The sequence below is a fragment of the Melanostigma gelatinosum genome, assembly GCF_949748355.1.
Source record: "Melanostigma gelatinosum genome assembly, chromosome: 5".
In the NCBI taxonomy this organism is placed as follows: Eukaryota; Metazoa; Chordata; class Actinopteri; order Perciformes; family Zoarcidae; genus Melanostigma; species Melanostigma gelatinosum.
Window position 1 is genome coordinate 10804804 of NC_136638.1, and position 23085 is coordinate 10827888.

The window sequence follows — 23085 nt, forward strand, 5'->3', positions numbered from 1 at the left end:
CCTGTCACTACATCTATCTAGGGTGAAATATGCAGAGAATTCATCTAAATATTGCTGTTCCACAGCAGAAAAAAGTGTTTCCAGCTAATAAAAGGTTATATAGTGAGTAAAACTGAGCGAACTCTTAAGGACAATTCAGTCTACCATTCTAACAAAGTTATGTAAACCCTTTGTAAGTGAGGCACAAGGTTGAGCTGGTCTCCTTTTTGTAGTTAGACTTTGCAGTGTAGTAATAATCAAAGAACATTTCTCCACATCCAAAAGTTACACTTTAATCACTCGATGACACAACAGACTACACGATGGAATGGTAAAATAATTTCACACAAAATTGATCAACTGCAGGCTATGATTGTCGGCCCTACATTCGAGCTGATTGTCAATTATAAAGAATTATTAAATGGGTTAATGATCTACATTTACACATCGCAATAAGGAGCAACACACGTTGAGAAAATTGAGTCCATAAAATACATTAGTAAGACACACAAGTGTATGAAGCCAACTGACATCACATCCCATGCCGGAAATGTCCAAAATAAAACAAAATGACACAAGTACACGAACCAGGAAAAAGGCACCTCTGGCAGGAAAGTGTTGCAAAATGTTAATTAATCTTAAATGTGAATTTATAACTTTCAGTACCCATTAAACGGCCAATAATAAAAAAAAATCAAAATGAGCTATTTATAATATCATCCCATCCTATATTAACACCTACTTACAACCTCAGTGATGGTGAAAATATTGTTGTCTTGTGACAATTACTCATTCTTTCACTCTCATTCACATACAAACATTATCCTTAAATATATCATAGGCTATCTACAGTTTTTATTAAAATACAATATTATAAAGACAGTTAGAAAGCAGCATTGACGTTTGGCCAGAGTCTGAGATTCCCTCAGGCGACATAGGTCTGGATCTTCTGTGTTATGGCTCCGCAGCAGATTGGACACTTGACGAGCGACTCTGAACACTTCTTGCAGGTGACCAGATGTCCACACGGGATGAAGACGATGCCAATATCTCTGTCCATACATATTTTGCACTGTTTCTCCCTCTGCAGCTCCCGCAGTTTCTCCAGCGGGTCCACATCTGGAAGGAGAAAAGATCTAAATGTGTCAACTCATATTTAAATCACTGCTGCTGCTCAGTCTTTGCGTTTATGTCGTCAATAACACCATGAACCTGGTTCAGCATACAGCGGGTACAGTACCTTGATCCTGTGAGTTGGCAGCATCACGTTGTAGTGTGTCGTTAAGACAATCCTCCATAAGTTCTTCCACGGTGGAGTAGCCTGAGCCCATCTTGCCGATTTTCTCCAAGATGGTCTTTTCTACCACACCGGGCTCCAGACCCATCCCAATGGCCTTCTGAGCCACAGCAGACTGCAGCACCTCTAAACACAGAGAGGAAACGTCATCGGACACAGCTACTGGTTTTATGAGTTACCCGGAATACCAAATGTATGCAGTACGTCTTGTCTTTCTCTTGAAGTACAGTAGATGTTTTGAATTATTCCTAAATTCTTCAAAAAAGCGGAGTAAAATAAAAAAAAGTTAATGTTTACCATTCCCGTGTCCAGAAGATCCATTCTGATGACTTGAAGCCTGAAAACAAACATGCTCATAGTTATTTTTGGAATAATGAGTAAAAGAAAAGCCTCAACATCTTTGACTACAAACTGTCCACATAGCCAAAGCCAACGGATACCTTAACATTTCTTAAGTGTGCCTTAAAACAACGTCTACATTTCCATATGTACGTAGACTTATTGGTTGTCCATTCTGGCTGCAAAGACACCCCTCTTAAAGGGATTTCAATGTAAGAGATCAGGGACAAAAATCTGTCCTTGTCCTTGAAATGCATTCAAAAGCTCAACTGAAGCCGACACGAGGGTATCTTTGAGTTACTCTCTTTAAGAGTTACTTTCTTTCTTTTTTAGTACAGAACTCGCTCCTCTGTGCCCTTGCTGAGCCGCAGCACGGCAGAGGGATAGTAACACGTAAACATTTGGTACTTAAAAAGCACCATTCTGAGTAGTAATATTTCCTTTTATCCTGACACACTGCTGTCACAGCAATAGTTTCGCTGTGCAGGGTGGTTATCATGCAGTCCGGTGAAGCATATCATTGTCCGGCGTTCAAGTCAGGCGTTCACCAGGTTTCTCTAAGTCCTGATCCTGATTTAAGGAAACACAGTCTCTTGTTTACACTGCAAAATCAAAGAAACTCAACAGCAACACCGTTACTTAAATGCACGTAAAAGCACCGGATGCTTACAGCTCGATTTCGTCGTGGGTCTTGTAGCTGGATACTGTTGACAAATTCTTGTCCTTTTTCTGCTAACAGGAAGCTGCATCTGATAAAAAAAAGACAAAACAAATATAATATAATTATAACACAATCAAATGCCGCAGCAAAATTATAACAAATGTGTGTATGTGTATATATATATATATGTATGTATGTTAAGAAAGGGGACCATCATGGCTGTTCTCACCCAGGGTAGTGTTTGGCATGTTCCTCCCACGGGTCTTCTTCAGGCTGCCAGCCTTTCAGGCCTCCGCCACAGCGGAAACACAACACCCGGTCTCCTCCGGTCCCTGCACGGACACACACAATTCAATCTTGCTTGCACTCATAGCTTTGAGAAAACATTGAATCACTCAAAGGCGTCTGTACTGTACCTGCGCTGTAGAAGCCAGCTCTGGCGAGCCTCTCGTGGTCAATGGGATGCAAGACGCCCGCTAAGCTGCCAAGCCTCTCCTCCAAACTCCCCATAGGGACACGAGTGTTTGCATGCCGTCTGCTGCCGCTCTCCTCCTCCTCCGTGCTCCCCTGGGATGGGATGTTGCCAACATCGTGACCGAGGATAAAGAAGCAGTTGGGGAAATGTTTGGTGTGCTCTTCCCAGGCGGTGTCCCCTGCTTCCCAACCAGCCAGCATGCCCCCACAGCAGAAACACTGCACCCGGTCGCCCCCCCCGAGGTAGTAGAGGCCGGCTTGGGCCAGATCTCGGGCTCTCACAGGAGCAGCAGAGGGCCAAGTAGAGAGGGTCTGAAGCCGGGCCTCCTCGCTCTTCATGTGTGGGGCCATTGGGTAGGTGGACTCATCGACCACCTCTCCTCTTCTCAAACGATATTCCATGTCTTCTGCTTCTTCGTTGTATGGGGACCCGTTGGTCAGTCTGTTTTCACAACTCAGGTTGAAATTGGTGCGGTGGACGCAGCTCAGAAACCTGCATGATGGGGAAACCTGTAATAAAAGGTGCGGGAAGTCCAATTTAACAACTTAGAACATGAAGAACTTCAGAAAAAATTGATCCCGTGTGACTTTCATTTTTTACCTCTTTATGTCTCTCCACAGGCGTGTCTCCCGTGCACCAGTTTTCCACAGTCTCCTGGCAGCTGAAACAGCGGACACGATCGGCATTGCCGGTGAAGTAGAAGCCGGCCCGGGCCAAGTGTTCTGCTGGTACCTGCCGGGCCAGACCGGAGCCACGGAATGAGTCCAGGCGATTGTTTATCTGGGAAAAATCAATCATGTGATCCGACTCCAAATCGTCTTCTTCCCTGAGATCACACATGACGGAACCAGGCAGGACACTGCTGAGTGGAACTTGATGGACAGAATGACTGCAGACAAAACAGAAAGAAAAGGAGCATATACATTTAGAAGTAAAGCACCTCTTGCTTGTTGGAAAAAGTATAAACAAAGCAGCTAACGGACAAAGATACACATGATCGACATCCATTACATTTCCCCCCCACAAGGTTGAAAAGTAGTCCATTTAAAAATCGGACAATTCTGAAGTCGAAGAGATTTCTGTCTCGCACCGGAAAGCCGATTGGCACATTTAGGCTCTCTCGGGGTCGCTGTCCCTTTAAGAGAAGCAGCCAGCCTGGAATCACATGGAGGCGTTGGATATTCCATGTGAGGGATGGGCACCACAGACTCAGGGCTGTCTACTGGCTCAGCGCACTGCAATACACGAGTACTGCAAAAGGTGTATCCCTTTGCGGCCCAACAACTAGCACTAGGCCGTAGGATAACCACAAATAACTCCACTTTAAGCATGATATCGGACAGTCTGTATGTAAGAAATAGAATTAAAAAGATCATTTTTATGGAGGTGTGGCATCGTAAGCAAAGGTACACGGTATGTGTTAGTCACAAGTCAAATTATGTTGCAACACATCCTAGGAAGCATACCACACCCCCACTTATTACACATAGTTATTTAATGTTGTCACCACTGCTTTGCTGTCACATAGCTTTTTGGTTTTCTTTTTTTGGAAAGTAAATGTGTAGCACTCTCAACTGTATATAGTACTGAACTTCTGCCATATGTAGACTCAAGCCCAAGTAACGCGAGCACTGTAATGTACTGTGAAATATGCATTTGTTTTCCCAGCAGCTGTATTTGAAGCCATTTACTTTACATTTAAATCCCAGTGCAGAAAGTAACTTACCTTGTGACCACACTATCAGTACTGATGGAGCATGCTATTGATCTACTCAACCTAAGATTGGATATCTGCTTATTTGGGTTGAGCAGCTTCTGAACTTTGAACTTCGTCCTGTGTCGAAATCCTTTCAAGACAAATAGTCACCAGATCAACAGCAAGGTTGATCTGATGACTATTACGTTATAAATGAGTGTTTTATGTACAAACACAACAGGCAACAGAATAGCCACCGAGCTCCTATTTGAACATATATTATTGCTTAGACAGTAACGAGTGGCCCCGCAAATGCCAGAAAGGCCTCGCAGCTTTGCGTTAAACAATAGCAGTGCAGCATTCCCATAGTCTCGGGAGGTAAACACAGAATAAAGCTGCTGCTTGCATCTGACAGCTGACACACACTGCATTAGCTCAACTACAGCAATACAATTCGCTAACAGCACGCTGATCGGTAGTGTGTAGAAATAGTCTGTAAGGACTTTGACCAGCGCTCTCGAAATAGTGTTCAGTTAGCTGATGTTAGTACACGGGATTAATAAAACGTAATCTAACCTAACGCTAGCTAGCTACGTTAGCTTGGCTATTCTACATGACGTAAGGTCAAAAGGTTACTCGTTAAACTATCATGGCAAAACTTCCAAAATTACCTTACAGCCGACTCTTCGGTCTTTATTTTCAGTCAGTCTTTGGTGCGAACACCGCCTACGGGAGACTACAACGGTTAAAGAGAACTGTTGTATTTCACGCGACCTAGCTTCCAGGAAGTGAAATCAATGCGGTGTGCGCACCTCGTCGTGCGCATTCCAGCTGACCAACGACGTGACGTACGGAAAGTTATGAATTCGCGGGAAATCGCTCAAGCTTGTTGAATGCGGGTTTCCCAACGCAACCCCAAATTTAAAAAGTTTAACAATTCAAGAAACATATTTTCTTTTCGTTGCATATTTATCATGAACTCAACCTGTTGTAAGATAGGTGTATGTGTTGCTTGTGTGACACATTTATTAATAAAATGCTTTTCCTCCAAAAAATGCGTTGGAATGCTGAAAGCTGAAATCAATCTCCAAGACCTGCGTGTCTGTATGTGAGTGAGACAGACAAAGAGAGAAAGGGGGAGAGACAGACAGACAGAGAAAGAGAGTGAGACAGGCAGAGAGAGAGAGCGAGAGACAGACAGACAGAGACAGACACACACAGAGAGAGATAAAGACAGACAGAGATAGAGATTTTCTCCATAGAGAATCTTTGTAAAGGAAAAATATGAAGATTGCTTAATATTTAAAAAAGCATGAAAGGTAGAAACAAGAAGAGTCAACGCATCCCTGTCCTGAAAGCGCTGAATACTTTGATAGCTGAACGGTTTCTGTAGATGAAAGTATGCAGAAGTAATAGAGGAAGATGCAGTGGAATAAATACTGCTGAATCAGCATTCCAACAACTAAAGTTTCCATCCAGTACTTTCCTAAAACAGTATTTTGACAACTTTACACAAATTCGGCTGAAGTAACAATTCAAGAGAATAGTCTATACAATATAATAATTCCATCAGAGATCATTTAGCTGGCACAAGACTTTTTACTTGTAATATCTTTACATTGTGGTATTTCTACTTTTAAAGTACTTGTTCCACCACCGTTTATCGTGAGCGCGTTTTAACACTAATAAAAGGGGACACATTTTAATCTTCGGCTAAATAAAGCAGGTCTGGGTTAAACTGAGTCAGGCTTTAAATCCCACAATCAGCTACATAATGAATTCCCCAAAATGCAAAAGGAGCAACAGGGTACTGATGCTTCCTTACATGAATGTAAGGAAGCATCAACAATGTATCAAATCCCGACATGAAAACAACGCGGAAGGGGTCACTTGTGTGAAAATGATCACCTGTACCGGCGGTATCAGAGATATATGGTGAGTTTCAGCTCTAGCGGTCTGCCTTGCAACAACGTTATGGTTCACTTTCAATTCATTATCAAGCGTGTACGGCAGGTGTTATCAGTGAAAACGCTCCTAAAACTCCCCGTAAACACCCTGTTCAGCATCAGACAGCAGACGGACGCGATTAGCTACTAGCTGGAAGCATTTAGCAGCTTAAGAGCCGGCCATCTCCCTCAGGAGTTGGCTACATAAATACATCCTAGACACACTTAAACAGGCTGAACACTGGTTTTTATTCGGGCATTTTTTGCAACAATTCAAAAAAAGAAAGAGATCGCAAGAAATTAGGCTGCAGTGTTGAGCAGACCGCACTTAGTGCACTGGGGAGTGTTTTTGATGAGACATCGAAGGTCTGAGCAGTTTCACTGCCCCCCATCCGAGAAGCTGATAACGACCCAGTACAGTCCAGCTTTCCTCCATCTCACCTTCCACCTGTTACACATGTGAATGTGTCACACCAGGCCGGTCAGGGAGGACCGACTGGGATGACGACTCTCATTGTGTAACTTGCGACGGCAGGGACTCGAGCTGGGGCGTGACCCCGAGGGCTGGTGAAAAGAAAAGAATCATCCCTCCACAATCCGCCGGAGTATGTTGCTCAGACCGCCCTTGGCTAGCTGGAGGGGGGTCTTCTCCTCCTTGTTCTCGATGTAGATGCTGGCCCCGTGTTCCACCAGCAACTTGGCTGCTTCCACGCGATCCTCATCACACGCCAGGTGGCTGGTGAAAGAAAATGCAGGCAGAATTGTAAATACAAAAATGCTTTTTTTTTTTTTACTGTATTTTCGATGCTGTGAGCACCACATACTAATTTCACCTTCATTTTATTAGGGCAGAGGCAAAAACCACAAACACACAAGTGAGAAAAGGCGTTTTAAATGAGGCTTAACAGCCCCTTTAAGGGTTTGCGTGTTCATTTCACACTGTAACTGTATATGTTAGGGGCGGCCGTGGCTCACTGGGTAGAGAGGGTCGGCGGTTCGATCCTTGGCTGCTACGTGTCCTATGCCGAAGTGTCCCTGAGCAAGACACTGAACCCCTAACTGCTCCCCGGGCGCTTCTCAGCAGCCCACTGCTCCCAATAAGCTAGGGATGGATTAAATGCAGAGGACAAATTTCGTATATGGGTATGTGACTTAAAACTTAACTTATATCTGTGCCAGTGGCCTCAATGTTGTATTCGACAAATACTTATGCACACATACAGAGGTGTGTTGCCCTGGCAGTCCTGGATGTTGGTCGAGGCACTCTGTTTGAGCAGCAGCTGGATGAGGCGGAGGTTGCTCTTGGAAGACGCTCTGTGAAGAGGCGTGGACTCGTACTTGTCGCTGACGTTGGGGTCTGCTCCTTTTTCCAACAGCAGCAGGGCGATCTATAGCGAGGGAAAGCCGTGTTTCTCATGCCATTGACAAATCATCTTATTTTTTTTTAATCAGTCACTTCCCATTTACGTGAAACGTATATTTTTAGATCCTGTTCTGTTGGTTTCTGTTGGTTGTCACACCACGGTTTCGTAAGTGAGATTCCATGTAAAGACTCACTTCCTCCAATAAGTACAATCACAATGTAGAGGTCTAGTGTTCTGATTCTGATAGTGATCCTTTTCTGTTTCCCAATTCCAAACTAAATTCTAATCGTCTACAGTGTACTATATAATAACTGTAACAGTATAATATATATTTTACAGTTTATATACAAGAAATACATGTACTTTAATGTTTTGTACTCGTTGGACTCATACGGTAAAAATAATGTTTATCAGCAAATCAGGTTTACTAAACATTGTTTCTTGGGGTGTGGTGTGTGTGTGTGTGTGTGTGTGTGTGTGTGTGTGTGTGTGGTAGATGTGGTGAAAGAAATACATGGTTAAACATCAACACAAACGCAAGGCTGAACTGGTTGGCATTTGGATAAGGCAATATTAATGCCGAGGTGATAAGAGCATATGTCACATATTATTATATCCTCTGGAATAAAACTGAAAACAGAAACCGCCGTTGACTTTCTTCATTTACCCTGAACACAAACTTCGACAGCTGATAATACATAAAGTCTGAACTATAATTCTCAACTTAATGTATGTATAAGAAAGTAACGACACAGTAACTTCAGTGTGGTGATGAGTTGGCCTGTACTCTGCTTGATACACAACTCGCTAATGCATGGTTGATTAAAGATATGGTTGTTTACTTTCTGTGTATTGTTTGATACCATCATTATCATAAAAGTGATCGACTGTAATTAAAGAAAAACAACAGCAAAAAGCAACAAAGCTAAAAAAACAAAATAAAAGTGGATCAAACCATCGAGTTACCTCATATCTGTCTTTGGAGGCGGCGTAGTGCAGAGGGGTGCATCCGCTTTGATTGACTGAATTCAGCTGAGCTCCTTTGGATATCAGAGATAACACAATGTCTTCTCTGCCAGCAGATGCTGCAATGTGAAGAGGGGTCCACAAAGCCTGGGGAGTGAGATGTCACACAATCGTCGTCAGTTCATAAAAGAAAGTGAATTGGATTATTTTAAGATTACTCCATTTACGTCTGCATGTTCACATTCTAGATCACGGCATTTTCATCACAGCATACATATTTATTATGACACTGAAATAGCCCAAATTACATCTCAATACAGATTACACGTTTACTCTTTTTATGTATTTTTATTTATTTAAAAGGGACCATGTACAGTTTAAACATAAATGTCTCCATTCGATGCACTGTACCAGATTGTAGCTTAAGCTAATTTGCATCTGCAGTCCCTTGGCAGGTCAAAACAACACAGTAAAAGGAAAAGACAGAGATATACCACAAAAAACATACAAGACACCCAATACAACGCTACACACAAATAGCACATCAAAAATGAATGTGTGTCAATAAAATCAAGTCATAAAAGACCAGAAGAATTGAGGTCAGTGTGTGCAGTGTGGTGCAGTTTTTAAAATACTTTTCAAGTTGGCTTTAAAAGTGCTAATAGTGCTGCAGCTCCACACAACGACAGGCAGGGTGATCCACTGGTAACACACCAGTGGATCACCCTGCCTGTCGTTGTGTGGAGCTTTTACAGAGAAGGCTGATTGACCAAAAGTAGTGCGGCGAAATGGCATTGTACAGTCTCGTGTAGAGGATATTCTCGCTGATCTAATCGAAGTTGCTGAGCGAGTATATACAAAGTCACGGAGTGGAGGAGGGGCCAAACCATTTAAAAGTCTATAGACCATGCACAAATTTGAGAACAATCAAAAATTGTTAAAGCTCAGTAGATTGTGCTTCTCCAATACCCTACAATGGTGAAAGTGCAACGGCCTTTTGTCCAGAATTTTTATTGTTTGCTTATATAAAGACTTGAGAGGTCTTATGGCTGTTTCACCAGCCTGCCCCCAACACGTAATGCAGTAGGACATATGTGAAAGGATCATGGCATGCATAAACATCTTTGCTGCATTTGGAGAGAGACAGTTTCTGATGTGTCTAAAATTTTGGTTGTATTTTATGGTTTTAACCATTTTTTTTTTACACGTTTCTTAAATGTCAAATTTTGATCTAGTATCACACCAAGATATTTAAAATCAGTGACTATTTCTAGCCTTTCTCCGTTGATAAGAATGTTCGCATCAGGTCGACTGATGGTTTTGGAAAAAACATCCCTTTTGTCTTATTTACATTTAGAGTGAGACATGATTGATCGTGCCAGTGTGTGATCCTTTCCAATGCAATTGTTAGCTTGGCAGCTGCTAACTCAGCTGTTTTTGCATGTGTATATACACACACAACAGTGTCATCTGCATACATTTGCAGTTCTACATCATGACACTGTTGAGGGAGATCATTCATATATAGACTGAATAATAATGGAGCTAACACTGACCCTTGTGGAACACCCATTGTGCATTTCAGGTTGCTTGTCTATATGGATGGGTAGTGTTTGTATGGATTGCTGCTGAAATATTAGGACTACCTCATATTGTAGGGTCACCTGCACTCCTCCACTAGCTACCTTAGAGGATACAAATAGTGCATAAAAACATTGAACAACATTTAAACGTACATCGTCTTGCAGATTCAAATCAACTCCCAGGTCAAGCAGGAACTCCACAATGTTGGTGTGTCCAGCAGAACAAGCCCAGTGCAGGGCGGTTCTGCTGTCCTGAAATTACAGGACGTCGTGGGTGAAAACGTGCAAAACTTCACATGGCATCTGTCATTATTACAGAACACGCATTCTTACCTGGTCTGTTTTGCATGCAAGCGATTTATCCGCCAGGATGCACTCTTTTAACTTCTCAAACTGTCCCGTGTACGCAAAATCACAGACCTCCACGTTTGATACAGAACCCGCCATTGTTAAATATGTTTGAAACGTCGAACAAATGTTAAAGTAGCTAACGTTAGCCAAGTGGGGATGCTCAGTAGTTGTTTCGCTCTAGAACAAACGGGGCAATGATTCAGGATATTATTAAACTCTACTTCCGCCTCGGTCATTGTTCCCCTTCAAATTAAAACACTATCAGCAGCATCGCCTGACAGTGAGACTGAATAACCATGGCATTTTAGTATTCATTCAGTAATTATTGTGTTTGATTCACCTAAAAAAACAGAAGACGTTGAAAGTGATTTATAGGCTTGGAACCACGCTATCAGAGGCCTTCGTTAAATTTGAACGAACGTACACACGTTTTATTTTGGTAGGTATAGTTGGTGCCCCGAGGAAGTAATACACCAAGCAAAATGGCGGCATTGGTTGCTAAATGTGCTAAATGAACAAGCGAAGAAAAAACTAAATTGATGCTTGACACAATTTCCCACTATCCCATCTAATACTAGTCAATAGATTCAGTATTGTTTCGATCCATATTCATGTTGTTATGGCGAGCACGCTGGTAAGTTTAAATGCGAGACGTGTGCTGAAATCAACCATCTCGCGTTGTTTTGCTAGCTAGCTAACGTTATATTTGAATGCTAATGTTTGTTACCTTTTACACTGAGCAGGCATAAAAACGATAGTTGACTTTGATTTATCGTGATTTAATACGTGATTTTCCACTCCAGGATTTCAGGACACATGTCGATCAGTCATGCAGATATTCAGAAGAATTTGTCAACATTTATTACGATTGCATGGATAAGAAAAGGAGGGTGAGTGATGCTGCTATTTTTCTCTCTGGATTGGGGAAAAAAACATCTGCAACGTTGCTCCAATTATTTTGAATATTGTTTATGACTGCACATGTATATCGGTTTTGGTACAATACACTGAAGTCCTAAATGGTCACGGATGTGTCTGATATAACGTTAACTGACTAACCATGTCGCCAATACATAGTTTGGTCACTAGAGAGCAGTGCCAACTGTACAGTTCAACAGATATATTATCAGATTCTTTTTCAATGTCTGCACTGGCCACCAAAATCCAGTTTTGGTGTATCTGCAGAGCACACTGTCTGCTTGTGGTTGGTGTTATTGTTGTTCTTAACGATCCTCTGTGTCCCAGAACTTGACCCGGCTCTATTTGGACAAGGCGACCTTGGTGTGGAACGGGAATGCGGTGTCAGGGCAGGATGCTCTTGGCGAGTTTTTTGAGTCATTGCCTTCCAGCGAGTTCCAAGTTCAAACACTGGATTGTCAGCCAGTTCACGGTCAGTGTGGGGGCAATCTCAACTTCAAAACATCCTATTGGTGATTCTCAAATGTTCTTAGAGTAGAAAGCTGTGTAAATGTGAAGCAGAGCAGAACAATGTCATGCAGCTTAAATTAAAGTGGCATTATCTTTAATAATGTGATGTTGTACTAATCCAGCATCAATGAACCCCTTTCTTCATTCACAGAACAAGCAACCCACGGTCAGACCACGCTGCTCGTGGTGACTGGTGGGACAGTGAAGTTCGAAGGGAACAAGCAGCGTTTCTTCAACCAGAACTTTCTTCTGACAGCTCAGGCGACGCCCAACAATGACCAGCCTGTTTGGAAGATCGCTAGTGACTGTTTCCGATTCCAAGACTGGAACAGCTGAGGCTCTCTCCTCTGCGATGTATGAACACTCAACAGTCATGGTCTAGATCCAGTTTCTTTATTTCCGTTTTTGTAATAAAATAAAAATGCCATGCACCACACAAAGAGAAAATTGGATTTATTCTTGGAACGTTGAACAAGGCATGTGATCATAATGGAGTAATAAATACAAATAGGATCATCAAACAACCAACTGTAAAGCAACTGTCGATGTGTCTTAAGTTTTCATGATGCAAATACATCAACACAACACCCCTATATTAAAATGAACAGACTCCACTTCAGATACCATCATACCCAAATGTACATTATCCCATAAACTGAAGTAAAACACGTATCACAAGTTCTGACCAGCTAATGCAAATAAGCATCGTAGCAAAATATGCTTGATCTTAAATAAATACACTTCCCACGAGAAGTTTGACAAAAAAGGTTTTTCTCTACAAGTAACCCACTATTAGACAATTTAATATATTAAAACATTTGCTTATCTTCCTGAGTCATTTATGTTCACATTTGTCTCACCAAATAAATTGACACAATAGCAAAAGTATAAATTAAACAGCTGTCGGAAAAAGTAAAGTAGATGGAATAGCAGAGACGATCACAAGCATGTTTAATTCTATATGATCGGTGTCAAGTGTTTCTCTGGGTGGGGATATTTTCCCCTCAAGTAAAAGAACAATATGGCAGTAAAGCATGAACTATTTGTTTGTAACACGATGCCACTTCTGCTCGACTACACAGGTACTGCAAACTGAAGGCATAGTAACATTAGTACTGCAAATGTACAAAAGAGCAATACAAGCCTCCCTGATGATTACAGTTATTATTGAATTGAAGTAACAGCAAAGCATCGGCAACATACGGGGGAACAGTGGTACTTTTTAAATCATCTACAAACTGAGTGGATGGAAGTTATGTGCCGTAATGGTCTCGGACAGTTTTTTTTTCAAGAGTTGTCCACTTGAGTGCGTTTTCGTTGACAATAAAAACTCCTAAACAAATAAATAGAAAGCAGGACACATTGTTTAACAGCTACAAGTATTTACAGCTTCTCTGTTCAATAATCCACTGGGAGAGTTGGTTACAGTGGCTATGGTTACAGTGGGGACGCTTGGGTGAAAGTGAGCAAAGTTATTTGCCCCCGTACATTCTCTCTATGTGGTGGAGATAGTAGTTCTTCAGCTCTTTCCTCTTCAGCTTGAAGGTGTCTGTGACCAGGCCCGTCTCGGGGGTCCAGGGCTCTGGAGTCAGATGAACCTTCACCGGAATCTCAAATCGCTGGAGTTTAACTGTATGGATGAAAAGAGAACAGCGACGCTCAGTATAGTACACCGAAAAGCGCTCCTTTCTACTAAAATATAGCGAAAAGAGCATGTGTCGCCAGAGAGGACAGATATAAGAAGTACACATAAAAGTAAAGATAACTAGTACAGCCATAACACAATATCATGAAAACACACAGCCACTTCTTACTGTTAGCAGCAACCTCCTTCATCTCCTTCAGGACCTCTCTTTCCATGTCCGGGTGGGTGCAGATCTCCTCCCATGCCCCCACGATGCCTCTCTGTTTGGCCAGATCCGCCATCCTCTTCTGGTTGGGGACCACAAAGCTGATCACGTAGTTCTGCTCACTGAAAGGATGTCGAATAGAAACAAGGTTGACAAAAGGCGACGGATAATAATGCACCTGTTGCTCGCTGCTGAAAAGTTGAAATATTTAAAATAGCTGAAATAATCAGCTGAAGTCATATTGAAGTAGCCTTCAAATTACAAAACTGAAAGTTGAGATAGTTCGAAAGGAAGTGCTGAAAGAAGTTTGATTTAAGAGTAAGCTCTGAGGGAAGATGAGGTGTTGATTTAATTGTTAAGTGCGGGCAGAAGTTGAACAACTTGAGGAGCTGAAATGTTAGTCGAGGCGTAGGTGCTACAGTTGAAGTTGGAAGTCCTGAAATAATACAGTGACTGTTCAAGTGTACGAACTGAAAGATGTCAGTTGAAGTGCAGGCTCAAGTGTGAGCATTAAAAAGCAGTTGGGAGTGAAATTGTGTCTGATCAGTGGAAGTGGTTAAACTTCATACGGGCTGAGGAAGTGTCAGTTGAAGTGAAAGTAATTTTTCAGCTGCATTCGTCTTTCTCATTAGCTGACATTAAAGGTCAATTTCTGGGAAAGTTGAGAAACACAACTGCTGTTGCTGGGATATCTTAATTAATGTGATATCATAGATATTACTATTTTTAAAAGTATAGCATGCGAAGGCAGCGGGACTGGTGCGATTATACAATGTTAAATATGTTTAAATGGGGTGATGATGAAGTTATACTGAAGTTGATACTGCGATGAACACATTTGTCGTCCAAATGAATGACCCGAGGCACACTGAAAAACACACTTTTAACTACATCCAAGTTCATGATATGAATAGAATAATAAATTATATAAAATCCCATGTCAATCTTCACAGTTGACGCTCATGGGTGGGACTGGAAATCATTTTTTCCCCACGTCCAGTCAGTTTTACATGAATTATACATTTTGATCCATTTGTGTATCTTTTACATCTGCCATTTGAAATGGATATTTGGTTTACTGTGGTATGTGAGCAAATAGAGGATCAAAGAAATTATGATCATCACATGCAAAGTCGTCCATATTTGCAAGCTCTACTGCAGGCTGCATTATCTCCTCCTGCTGCATCGGCTTTGAATACAAGAATGGAGACATATGTTTGTTTTGTAAATTATTTGTTCAACACTGCAGCTCGAAAGCACGCATGTACTTAAAGCGAAAGTTACGAATGTAACTACGGTTCTATGAATCCTGGATGACCGGCAGAGGCAGTGCTTCACACTGGATATCTTCCGTCTCGCGCATGCGCAGGTCGACTATTTATATCAACAAAGTCACGTGTGACCTCGGATGACCCCCGTCGTCTATAAGTTCCGGTGTCATCCTGAGCACAGTCCTATGGAATCTTCTCGCGAGTTCACGGGATTCCGAGTGACCAAGAACTCTGGCGGTCATCCAGGATTCATAGAACCGTAGTTACATTCGTAACTTTCGTTCTATTTCATCCTTACTGACCGCCAGAGGCAGTGCTTCACACTGGATGACTTATACCAAAAGAGTCACGAGGAAGCACAGTAACTACCTCGTATAGCTCCGGCAGAGAAAATTGGCCAAAGAACCCTCCCCAGTGGGTGAGGGGTGGCAACGTTAACTCTGTAGTGTTTGGTGAATGTGCTCGGTGATGCCCATGAGGCCGCAGCACATATATCCTCCACAGGCACACCACTCAGGCTTGCCCTTGGTGTGGAGACACTCTTGGTAGTGACCCTTCACCCCGGATGGCCGAGCACAGCCAACTTTGCCAGCTGGATAGGCCGGTTTATATTTGAACGTATCCACATCCTTGGGAGAAACACTGCATTAGGCCAGAAAGTGACACCCAAGCCATCTGAGTTCCACCTCAGACATGATTTTCCCACTGACAGGGCATGCAGCTCGCCCCCACATTGAGCTGAATTGACGGCAAGGAGAAAACCGTCTTGCCGATAGCCATCTCGGCTCCGCCTGTGCCAGGGGTTCAAAAGGAGACAAGTATAAGGTGTCCACTACCAAGGGTAGGTCCCATGCAGGGGAGACCGGCCCTTATCCAGGAGGGACTGTAGAAACTCAGTACAGCAGGCACGGGCGCTGTACTCATTAACTCATTAACTCATTAACTCGACAGCCGTAATGCGTAAAAACATCAATGGGCACAACCTAAATGTTGATTTAGTATAACTAGCATTCACCAAGTTAGCCTGAGCGAGCACACTCTGTTAACTGTGATAGTTGTAATGCTACAAAGTTGATGGCCACAGCCCCAGTATCAGCTCTGTTTAGCTAGCTTCCCACTGAGTTAACCTGAGCGAGGACGCTCTGTTAACTGTGATAGTTGTAATGCTACAAAGTTGATGGCCACAGCCCCAGTATCAGCTCTGTTTAGCTAGCTTCCCACTGAGTTAACCTGAGCGAGCACACTCTGTTAACTGTGATAGTTGTAATGCTACAAAGTTGATGGCCACAGCCCCAGTATCAGCTTTGTTTAGCTAGCTTCCCACTGAGTTAACCTGAGCGAGGACGCTCTGTTAACTGTGACGGCCGTAAGGATACAAAGTTGATGGACGCAGTCCCAGTATCAGCTCTGTTTAGCTAGCTTCCCACTGAGTTAACCTGAGCGAGGATGCTCTGTTAACTGTGACGGCCGTAAGGATACAAAGTTGATGGACGCAGTCCCAGCTAGCATCTCACCAAGTTAGCCTGAGTGAAGACACTGCTAACTGCGAATTACGTCAGATGTAAAGATTAAATCTCCATGGACACAACGCCAATGCGGACTAGTGTCTCACAAAGTTTGCCTGAGCAGGAACACTCTGCTAACTGTGATAGCCGTAACACTGTGAAGGGCGGGCCGACAGCGTAATTCTACGCTCTCGTTAGCGCGCCACTCGATTAACTAGAGCGGAAGCGCTCTGCCAACCGTGGAACAAACAACTGTTATAGAAAACAATGTTAATCGATCTTACCGATTGCTGTCATCACGACTTAGCTGCCCTTATCAGACTGGTGACGACCGATGATAGGGGCGTCCACCAGTCCGGGGCTCGATGTCCGAACGGCGAACACACCGTTCCCTCCGAAGAGGGACAGCTCGTCGCAGCCTTTGGAGGGCGAGAGAACCGCAACTCCGACCGGTGGTCACAAGGCTACAACGACGAGCTCTAATATGTCTTGATCGTAGACACATCCTTGTTTATGCTACCATGGTAGCTAACCTGCGTAGCGAGAAGAAAAAAAGGGCTGAGCTCAGGATGACACCGGAACTTATAGACGACGGGGGTCATCCGAGGTCACACGTGACTTTGTTGATATAAATATTCGACCTGCGCATGCGCGAGACGGAAGATATCCAGTGTGAAGCACTGCCTCTGGCGGTCAGTAAGGATGAAATAGAACTACAGAAATGTTGCCTTGCCACCAGCTCTTAGAAGTGAGAGCTGACTGATACTGCCCCAAATGTATCCACCCGGTAGTCTTTTACATTTCCTGTAACTTTGAACCTAAATAAATGACTTGCTCACCTGTTTGCATAAGCACAGATGTTGTCTATGATGGAGCAGTTCTTCAGAGCGCTCTCGACTTTACCAAGAGCCACGTACTCCCCGGCCTGCAGCTTGACCAAGTCCTTCTTGCGATCTAAAAAATTGGAAAAGGGACAAATCCGTTCACACCGGCGCTCTTTTATCAAGCACCAACAGCTCCCCTTGTCAGAAGTTACAACCGCAACCACGGCATATAAGTGCCATGAAATCAAGTGTGCCTTTCACAGGCGCCATCATGACAGCCGCAGGGCTGAGTGATAAGTTAAAAGGGAACAAACATACACACCCACTATTTGAAGACAGCCGTCTGCGTAAATCTCTCCCACGTCTCCGGTGCAGAACCATCTCTGACCTTTGATGTCCACGAGAAAGTCCTGGTGGCTTTCCTGCTTGTAGTAACCCATGGTCACGTTGGGGCCGCCAATCAGGATCTCCCCTCTTGGGTTGGGCTCGTCTCTGCTGGTGTAGCCACCTGTGGTTGGCAAATTACTGAAATATAATCACCCTGTCATTACGAAAATACTTGTCATCCTGTACAAACAGGTCTTTCAACCCTACCTTCAGGCCAGTCCCGGAGCCGGATCTCGCTGCAAATAACAGGAGCTCCCACGCGACCGGTGCTGATGTCTGAAACTGTGTAATAAGACACCATCTTAGCAACACATCCGTTTATTCTCATCTTTCTGCAGGCTCTCCCTGCTCTACACTCTCATCTTACATTCCGTGATGGTGCCTGCTCCACAGGTTTCCGTGAGGCCGTAGCCCTGACCCACCGGACAACAGAAGCATACGTTTATGAATCTCTGCGTGGCTGAGGACAGGGGGGCTCCCCCAGACAAGATCATCCTCACCTGTCCCCCCAGGACCTTCTTCACTTTCCGGAACAGCAGGCTGCAAAGATAAATTGCAGTGCGTTTTGATTTGAAGTTGACCGCCACTTCTTTTTTTTCTTTTTTTAAAGAAAGAAAAAGGGGGGGGGGGGGGGGCACCGGAGGAGCCGCGGTGGTTTTTCTTACGCATTGCAGAGTGGCGCGTCGTAGCCCCTCTCGACCTGCTCCACTTTATATTTGTAGCCCAGCGTAAACAGAGTCTTCTGAACAAAATTCATTTCCTGCACTTTGCTCATCACATTCCTGTAGATGCGGTCCATAATGTCCTTTTAAGGAGAAACAAATAAATGTATACATTTGATAAAGAGTAGAGCAGATAAAGAGCAGGTGAAAAAAAAAAACTGTCTAAAACTGCGAGAGAGAGAGAGCGAGAGAGCGAGAGACTTCTTACTGGCACAGCTGCAAACAGCGTGGGTCTGAGCACAGAGCAGTCTCCTTTACTTCCTCCCTTTATCTTAGTGGACTAAAGGGAGCAGAAGAAATGAAACAGAAGCCATGGATTACATTAGACAGCAGCAATGATTTAAGCTAATCAGGGTAACAATGTATTGGTAACGACACCCAGGTGTGTTGTGAGGAAATGCAGCATGACAAATACAAACGGTGTGTCACCTGGTCCGACAGTGTCTGGGGGGATGAGTAGCCGATCCGACAGCCATATGTGATGCAGGAGATTTCAGCTGTCATTTCCAGAACATGAGCCAGGGGCAGATATCCTATATAGGTATCATTAGGCCTGTCACAACACATGGGGGGGGGGGGGGGGGGGTTACTACATGTGTTCCGTTTCGCTATCCAATTATCACACTCGGTATCTGTTAGTGTGGTCTTGCTGTTCCTGAGTCTGTCCCAGCACAGATTAAAGGGAACATTCTTCGTCATCTTAGATAAAATAACACCGGAGAGATGTGCACTTCAGTAGAAGCTCTGAAGTTTGGAGTAAGTTTAATCCTGGCTGTTGAACGATGAGAGGAAACCTGCTGCGCGAACTGCATTATGCTAGCATTACAGCAGTACACATAGCATGTATACGGACGAATATTGAAACTCACCCAAGTCCAAAGATGCGGTCACACTGGCCCGTCATTCCCGCAATCAGGTTACTGTGGACGATCATGACTCCTTTTGGTCTGCCCGTGGAGCCACTGGTGTACATCACCATGGCCAGATCGGAGGGCTGGGGCTTCACGATCGCCCTCCCCACTGCAAGACAAACAAACACTTAAAGTACAAACAACTTCAAGAGCACAGACGGAGCTCAAAACTAGTTTTAAGGCAAGATTGTCTATTGTCCTGTGTGTGTGTGTGCGTGCGCGCGTACTATTTTCGGGCAGCGCGCCAAGCTCCAGTATGGCCTGCATGCTATGGATGGACAACCCTGCTGGGTAGCCTGCTGTGTTCATTTTCTTCTGGTCCACGTAGATCACGTGCTTCAGTTTTGGGATCAGTGGAAGCACATTCTGGACAGACAGAGAGGACCAATGTTGCTATTACAATCACACTGTTTCATTTTGTAAATATAAATGATTTTGTTTTTATCTCCATCTTTGCTGACTTCATCTTTATAATGGACAGCAACTTGACCTACTAAATTTAAAAATAAATTTAAAAAAACATCCACTGGAAAAAAAGAAGTTAGGAATCAAAAAAAGGCTGTTTGAGATATTATCCACATTTTGTTATATTTAATAGAAAAATGGCTTAGTGAGTCTTGTGTGCGCTGTAAGGGATGAACTCACTTTCAGTTTAGTCTCCAGCAGATCCACGCTGGTAACTAGGTGTGTCACTCCGGTCTCGTTCAGTCCAAACACGATTGCGTCCTCTCCCAGAGTGGCATAGAATGTCACCACTGTTACGAATACAAAACACTCAGTGTACCAGAAATAGACATGTAAATATATCAAACAGCAGTTATTGTATTACCCACACTTGTACTATAATATACATCCGGGGCCATCGACTACATTTGTCCAAAGTAGACACTGTGGGGGCCCGACTTTCAAATAAAAGATGAGTAAAAAAAACAGATGATGAAAAAAGAAAAGACAGAAAATTTAAATCAGTTTCACTTAAATTTTTTCTCCCAAAATGAATGTTATTATTAGCCTCTATTAGTGTGAACAGACTCCTGAAAAACATGGAGAAATCCATAACAATAACTAGATATTTAACTAGAAAATGCTCTCAGACCCCTCAGCAAGGAGGCAGTTCACGCACATATACGAGCAGTGGCGGCTGGTCAATAGAGGGCCATGGGGCATGGCCCCACCATGAGCCACACAAAAAAATAAAAAACATATTATTATTATAATAATCATAAATTACACAAATTGTCAATATTTGTGTTTTTGAACGATGGAATGTACCCAGTAATGTGTGTAAAGTATGATATCTGCGTAAAATATATGCTTTTCCTGCTCGTGCTCTCCGCCTGTGTGCTCTCTGCTCGTGCTCTCTGTCTGTGTGCACGACACTCTGAGAACGCGCAGCTTGGGGGGCCTGATCGTTTTGGCCCAAAAGAGGCGGGTCTATAAAGCAGTTTAGCCAATTGCTGATTCAAGATATAAATGAGTGACATACAATGTAGCCAATCAGCGCCCTCAAATAGATTCAGCTGTGGGCCAGAACGATCAGGCCCCCCTCGCTGCGCGTTCTCGTCAGGAGAAGTCTCTACAGGCGAGCACTCCTCCTCCAAGACCCGTTTGAGAGGAGAACTTTGAGGAGATTCTGCAGCCAAAGAGCTGATATCAGATCAGCCTGACCTCACAATCATTCCTATACATAAACCAGCCATGTGGGTTTTATATAGCTTTGCCGAGCCGTAATATGGACGCATAGGTCGGTTGACCGTCACTGCTGTACATACTGTAGTGTACTTACATGGGAAGTTGCACCTGAAGCACGTCTGGGCTGTGATCATCCACTCCGCTCTGGTTTCACAAAAGATTGCAATGCTGCTTTTGGGCTGCTGTCCCAGAGCCGCCAGTCCACTGCCAAACTGACCGACTACAGAGTCCACTTCATTGTAGGAGAGCCATGTATACTCCCCCATGATCAGCTGCCAAGGGGAGGGGGGGGGGGGGGGGGGGGGGAAGAGTAATTTGCAACATCAGACATCTTCGTCCTCACAAGCATCACTCACGAAAAACTCATAGCAATGGGAATCCTTACCTTTTTAAATACTTTCCCGCTGGGGTGAACCTCGTTCTCCTCACTCAGTACATCTCTGGTGCCGAGACAGTGTGCCGGTCCAAAGCGCTGCACAGCATGCTCGAACAGCTTGTCCAGCGTGTCCTTGCCCGGGAGGTCTTGCCTGGCTAAGGAGTCGAAGTGGTCCACGGAGCGGTAAGGCCCCTCTGCACAGCCCGTAGTGGAACGGGCCTTTACCCGCTTGGACAGGGCTTTTCTTTCCCCGGCCCCAGTCATGTAGTACCAAGGGAGGAAGGACAGGGCGGAGTACAGCCATACCACAAGGTGGATTGGAAACAGGAGGATAGCTTGGAGGGTCGAGTCTGACTGGAGACCCATACTGTTCTCTGGGAGAGTACGTGTGGGGGGGAAAAAACTAGGTCGCCCTGGTTGTCAGACTAGTTTTGAATGGTGTGCTGGTCACAAAGAAGTTTAAAGCCTCAGAAGGAGAAAAGCCCCCCCCCCCCCCAGGAGTAAACTATTTTAAGAATCAAACAACTGCAATGTGTAAATACTTGGTCCACTCCCCACGAATGTTACACCTAAAGTTGGAATAAAACAGAAAATGCCATTAGAAGGTTTATTCATCAAGCACATGTGAAACAGCTACCAAGTCACAATATAAAGCAAAGATGAGTCAAGATTGATTTTCACCCCAAATATCAGTCATGTGCCAACAGTTGTCTCGAAGAGTTAGTTGGTTAACTAAGCACGTCTGGTGGCACAGGAAAAAACAGAACCCTGACTAAACTGTGGTTTGTGCCTCAAGCTAGTCAGCCATTTACTAAAGGTTATCTAACATCTGGATCTGTATGCTGGCTCAAAACTACACTCAGTGCTCATCAGAGACTCACCTCTTGCTCTGTACCATACATCCTCTGCATGTCTGTCACCTTTCAGTTACATGCCCGACCTCCTATGGATGACGTGTCCCAACTGTGCGAGTTCCCTCCACTTAGGCTTTCAAACTGTCTGCCTCACCACCCCCTCTGTGCGTTATGCCCAAGAGCACCGAGCTGCGGACAACCAATAACAATACTCTTGAAGCTCACCCCACTCAGTGGTCAGTGAAAGGTCACTCTAGGTCACAGCTCGCTAATAACAGCCTCAAGGCGCAGGGTAGATCAAGGAGGGACAAAAAAGGTACTATTGCACTTTTAACTAGTCTTTGATATTTGTATAAATAACCCCTCAGTGACAGAACAGGCTGAACCGAAACACCGTGTAACAAAGTAATTGTAGATTACGGCTGTCATGTAGGATCTACTTTGAGGTCATATTTTAAAGATATGACTTCCACAACATTACACAGAAAGTCATGTTAATACCCACACTCTATGTATCTACTCAGCTACATCATCTAATTTATTATAAATAAAAAGTCAGACTGATGTAACAAACCCTCCATATCCTTACTTTATACAGTGTGATTCAC

The 23085-nt window shown here is 43.8% G+C and overlaps 4 protein-coding genes across 4 annotated transcripts; 1 reads left to right on the top strand and 3 right to left on the bottom strand.

The window, feature by feature from the left end:
• Positions 1 to 272: 272 nt before the first annotated feature.
• Positions 273 to 5227, bottom strand: xiap (X-linked inhibitor of apoptosis). The gene is made up of 8 exons (XM_079268103.1): positions 5119 to 5227; positions 3352 to 3640; positions 2693 to 3260; positions 2506 to 2608; positions 2286 to 2364; positions 1574 to 1613; positions 1220 to 1402; positions 273 to 1098 (listed from the first exon to the last, which is right to left on the bottom strand). Exons 2-8 carry the CDS (start codon positions 3589 to 3591, stop codon positions 905 to 907), a joined length of 1407 nt encoding a protein of 468 aa, XP_079124229.1. The 5' UTR covers positions 3592 to 3640; positions 5119 to 5227; the 3' UTR covers positions 273 to 904.
• Positions 5228 to 6623: 1396 nt separating this feature from the next.
• Positions 6624 to 10833, bottom strand: psmd10 (proteasome 26S subunit, non-ATPase 10). The gene is made up of 5 exons (XM_079269257.1): positions 10640 to 10833; positions 10460 to 10558; positions 8724 to 8870; positions 7615 to 7781; positions 6624 to 7129 (listed from the first exon to the last, which is right to left on the bottom strand). The coding sequence occupies exons 1-5, from the start codon at positions 10751 to 10753 to the stop codon at positions 6976 to 6978; spliced, it is 681 nt and encodes a 226-aa protein (XP_079125383.1). The 5' UTR covers positions 10754 to 10833; the 3' UTR covers positions 6624 to 6975.
• Positions 10834 to 11140: 307 nt separating this feature from the next.
• On the top strand, positions 11141 to 12582 carry nxt2 (nuclear transport factor 2-like export factor 2). Its single transcript, XM_079268942.1, has 4 exons — positions 11141 to 11291; positions 11461 to 11547; positions 11903 to 12047; positions 12237 to 12582. Exons 1-4 carry the CDS (start codon positions 11277 to 11279, stop codon positions 12419 to 12421), a joined length of 432 nt encoding a protein of 143 aa, XP_079125068.1. The 5' UTR covers positions 11141 to 11276; the 3' UTR covers positions 12422 to 12582.
• On the bottom strand, positions 12463 to 22043 carry acsl4a (acyl-CoA synthetase long chain family member 4a). Its single transcript, XM_079268941.1, has 14 exons — positions 21633 to 22043; positions 21342 to 21519; positions 20201 to 20310; positions 19783 to 19921; positions 19514 to 19664; positions 19074 to 19197; positions 18853 to 18924; positions 18588 to 18727; positions 18290 to 18462; positions 18130 to 18204; positions 17858 to 18043; positions 17551 to 17665; positions 13900 to 14057; positions 12463 to 13715 (listed from the first exon to the last, which is right to left on the bottom strand). The coding sequence occupies exons 1-14, from the start codon at positions 21987 to 21989 to the stop codon at positions 13558 to 13560; spliced, it is 2136 nt and encodes a 711-aa protein (XP_079125067.1). The 5' UTR covers positions 21990 to 22043; the 3' UTR covers positions 12463 to 13557.
• Positions 22044 to 23085: the final 1042 nt, after the last annotated feature.

What these genes read in the sequence shown, in the direction of transcription:
- nxt2 (XM_079268942.1), top strand. An exon ending in GCATGGATAAGAAAAGGAGG is followed by an intron (nt 11,548 to 11,902) that starts GTGAGTGATGCT and finishes TCTGTGTCCCAG; the next exon opens with AACTTGACCCGGCTCTATTT. An exon ending in GGATTGTCAGCCAGTTCACG is followed by an intron (nt 12,048 to 12,236) that starts GTCAGTGTGGGG and finishes CTTCATTCACAG; the next exon opens with AACAAGCAACCCACGGTCAG.
- psmd10 (XM_079269257.1), bottom strand. Translation starts at nt 10,753, where the DNA reads ATGGCGGGTTCTGTATCAAACGTGGAGGTCTGTGATTTTGCGTACACG. An exon ending in ATTTGAATCTGCAAGACGAT is followed by an intron (nt 8,871 to 10,459) that starts GTACGTTTAAAT and finishes CTCACTCCCCAG; the next exon opens with GCTTTGTGGACCCCTCTTCA. An exon ending in CCTCCAAAGACAGATATGAG is followed by an intron (nt 7,782 to 8,723) that starts GTAACTCGATGG and finishes CCCTCGCTATAG; the next exon opens with ATCGCCCTGCTGCTGTTGGA.
- xiap (XM_079268103.1), bottom strand. Translation starts at nt 3,591, where the DNA reads ATGTGTGATCTCAGGGAAGAAGACGATTTGGAGTCGGATCACATGATT. An exon ending in CATGCCAAACACTACCCTGG is followed by an intron (nt 2,365 to 2,505) that starts GTGAGAACAGCC and finishes TTTTTTTATCAG; the next exon opens with ATGCAGCTTCCTGTTAGCAG. An exon ending in ACCCACGACGAAATCGAGCT is followed by an intron (nt 1,614 to 2,285) that starts GTAAGCATCCGG and finishes GTTTGTTTTCAG; the next exon opens with GCTTCAAGTCATCAGAATGG.
- acsl4a (XM_079268941.1), bottom strand. Translation starts at nt 21,989, where the DNA reads ATGGGTCTCCAGTCAGACTCGACCCTCCAAGCTATCCTCCTGTTTCCA. An exon ending in TGGCGCGCTGCCCGAAAATA is followed by an intron (nt 19,665 to 19,782) that starts GTACGCGCGCAC and finishes TTTGTCTTGCAG; the next exon opens with TGGGGAGGGCGATCGTGAAG. An exon ending in GACCGCATCTTTGGACTTGG is followed by an intron (nt 19,198 to 19,513) that starts GTGAGTTTCAAT and finishes GTGTTGTGACAG; the next exon opens with GCCTAATGATACCTATATAG.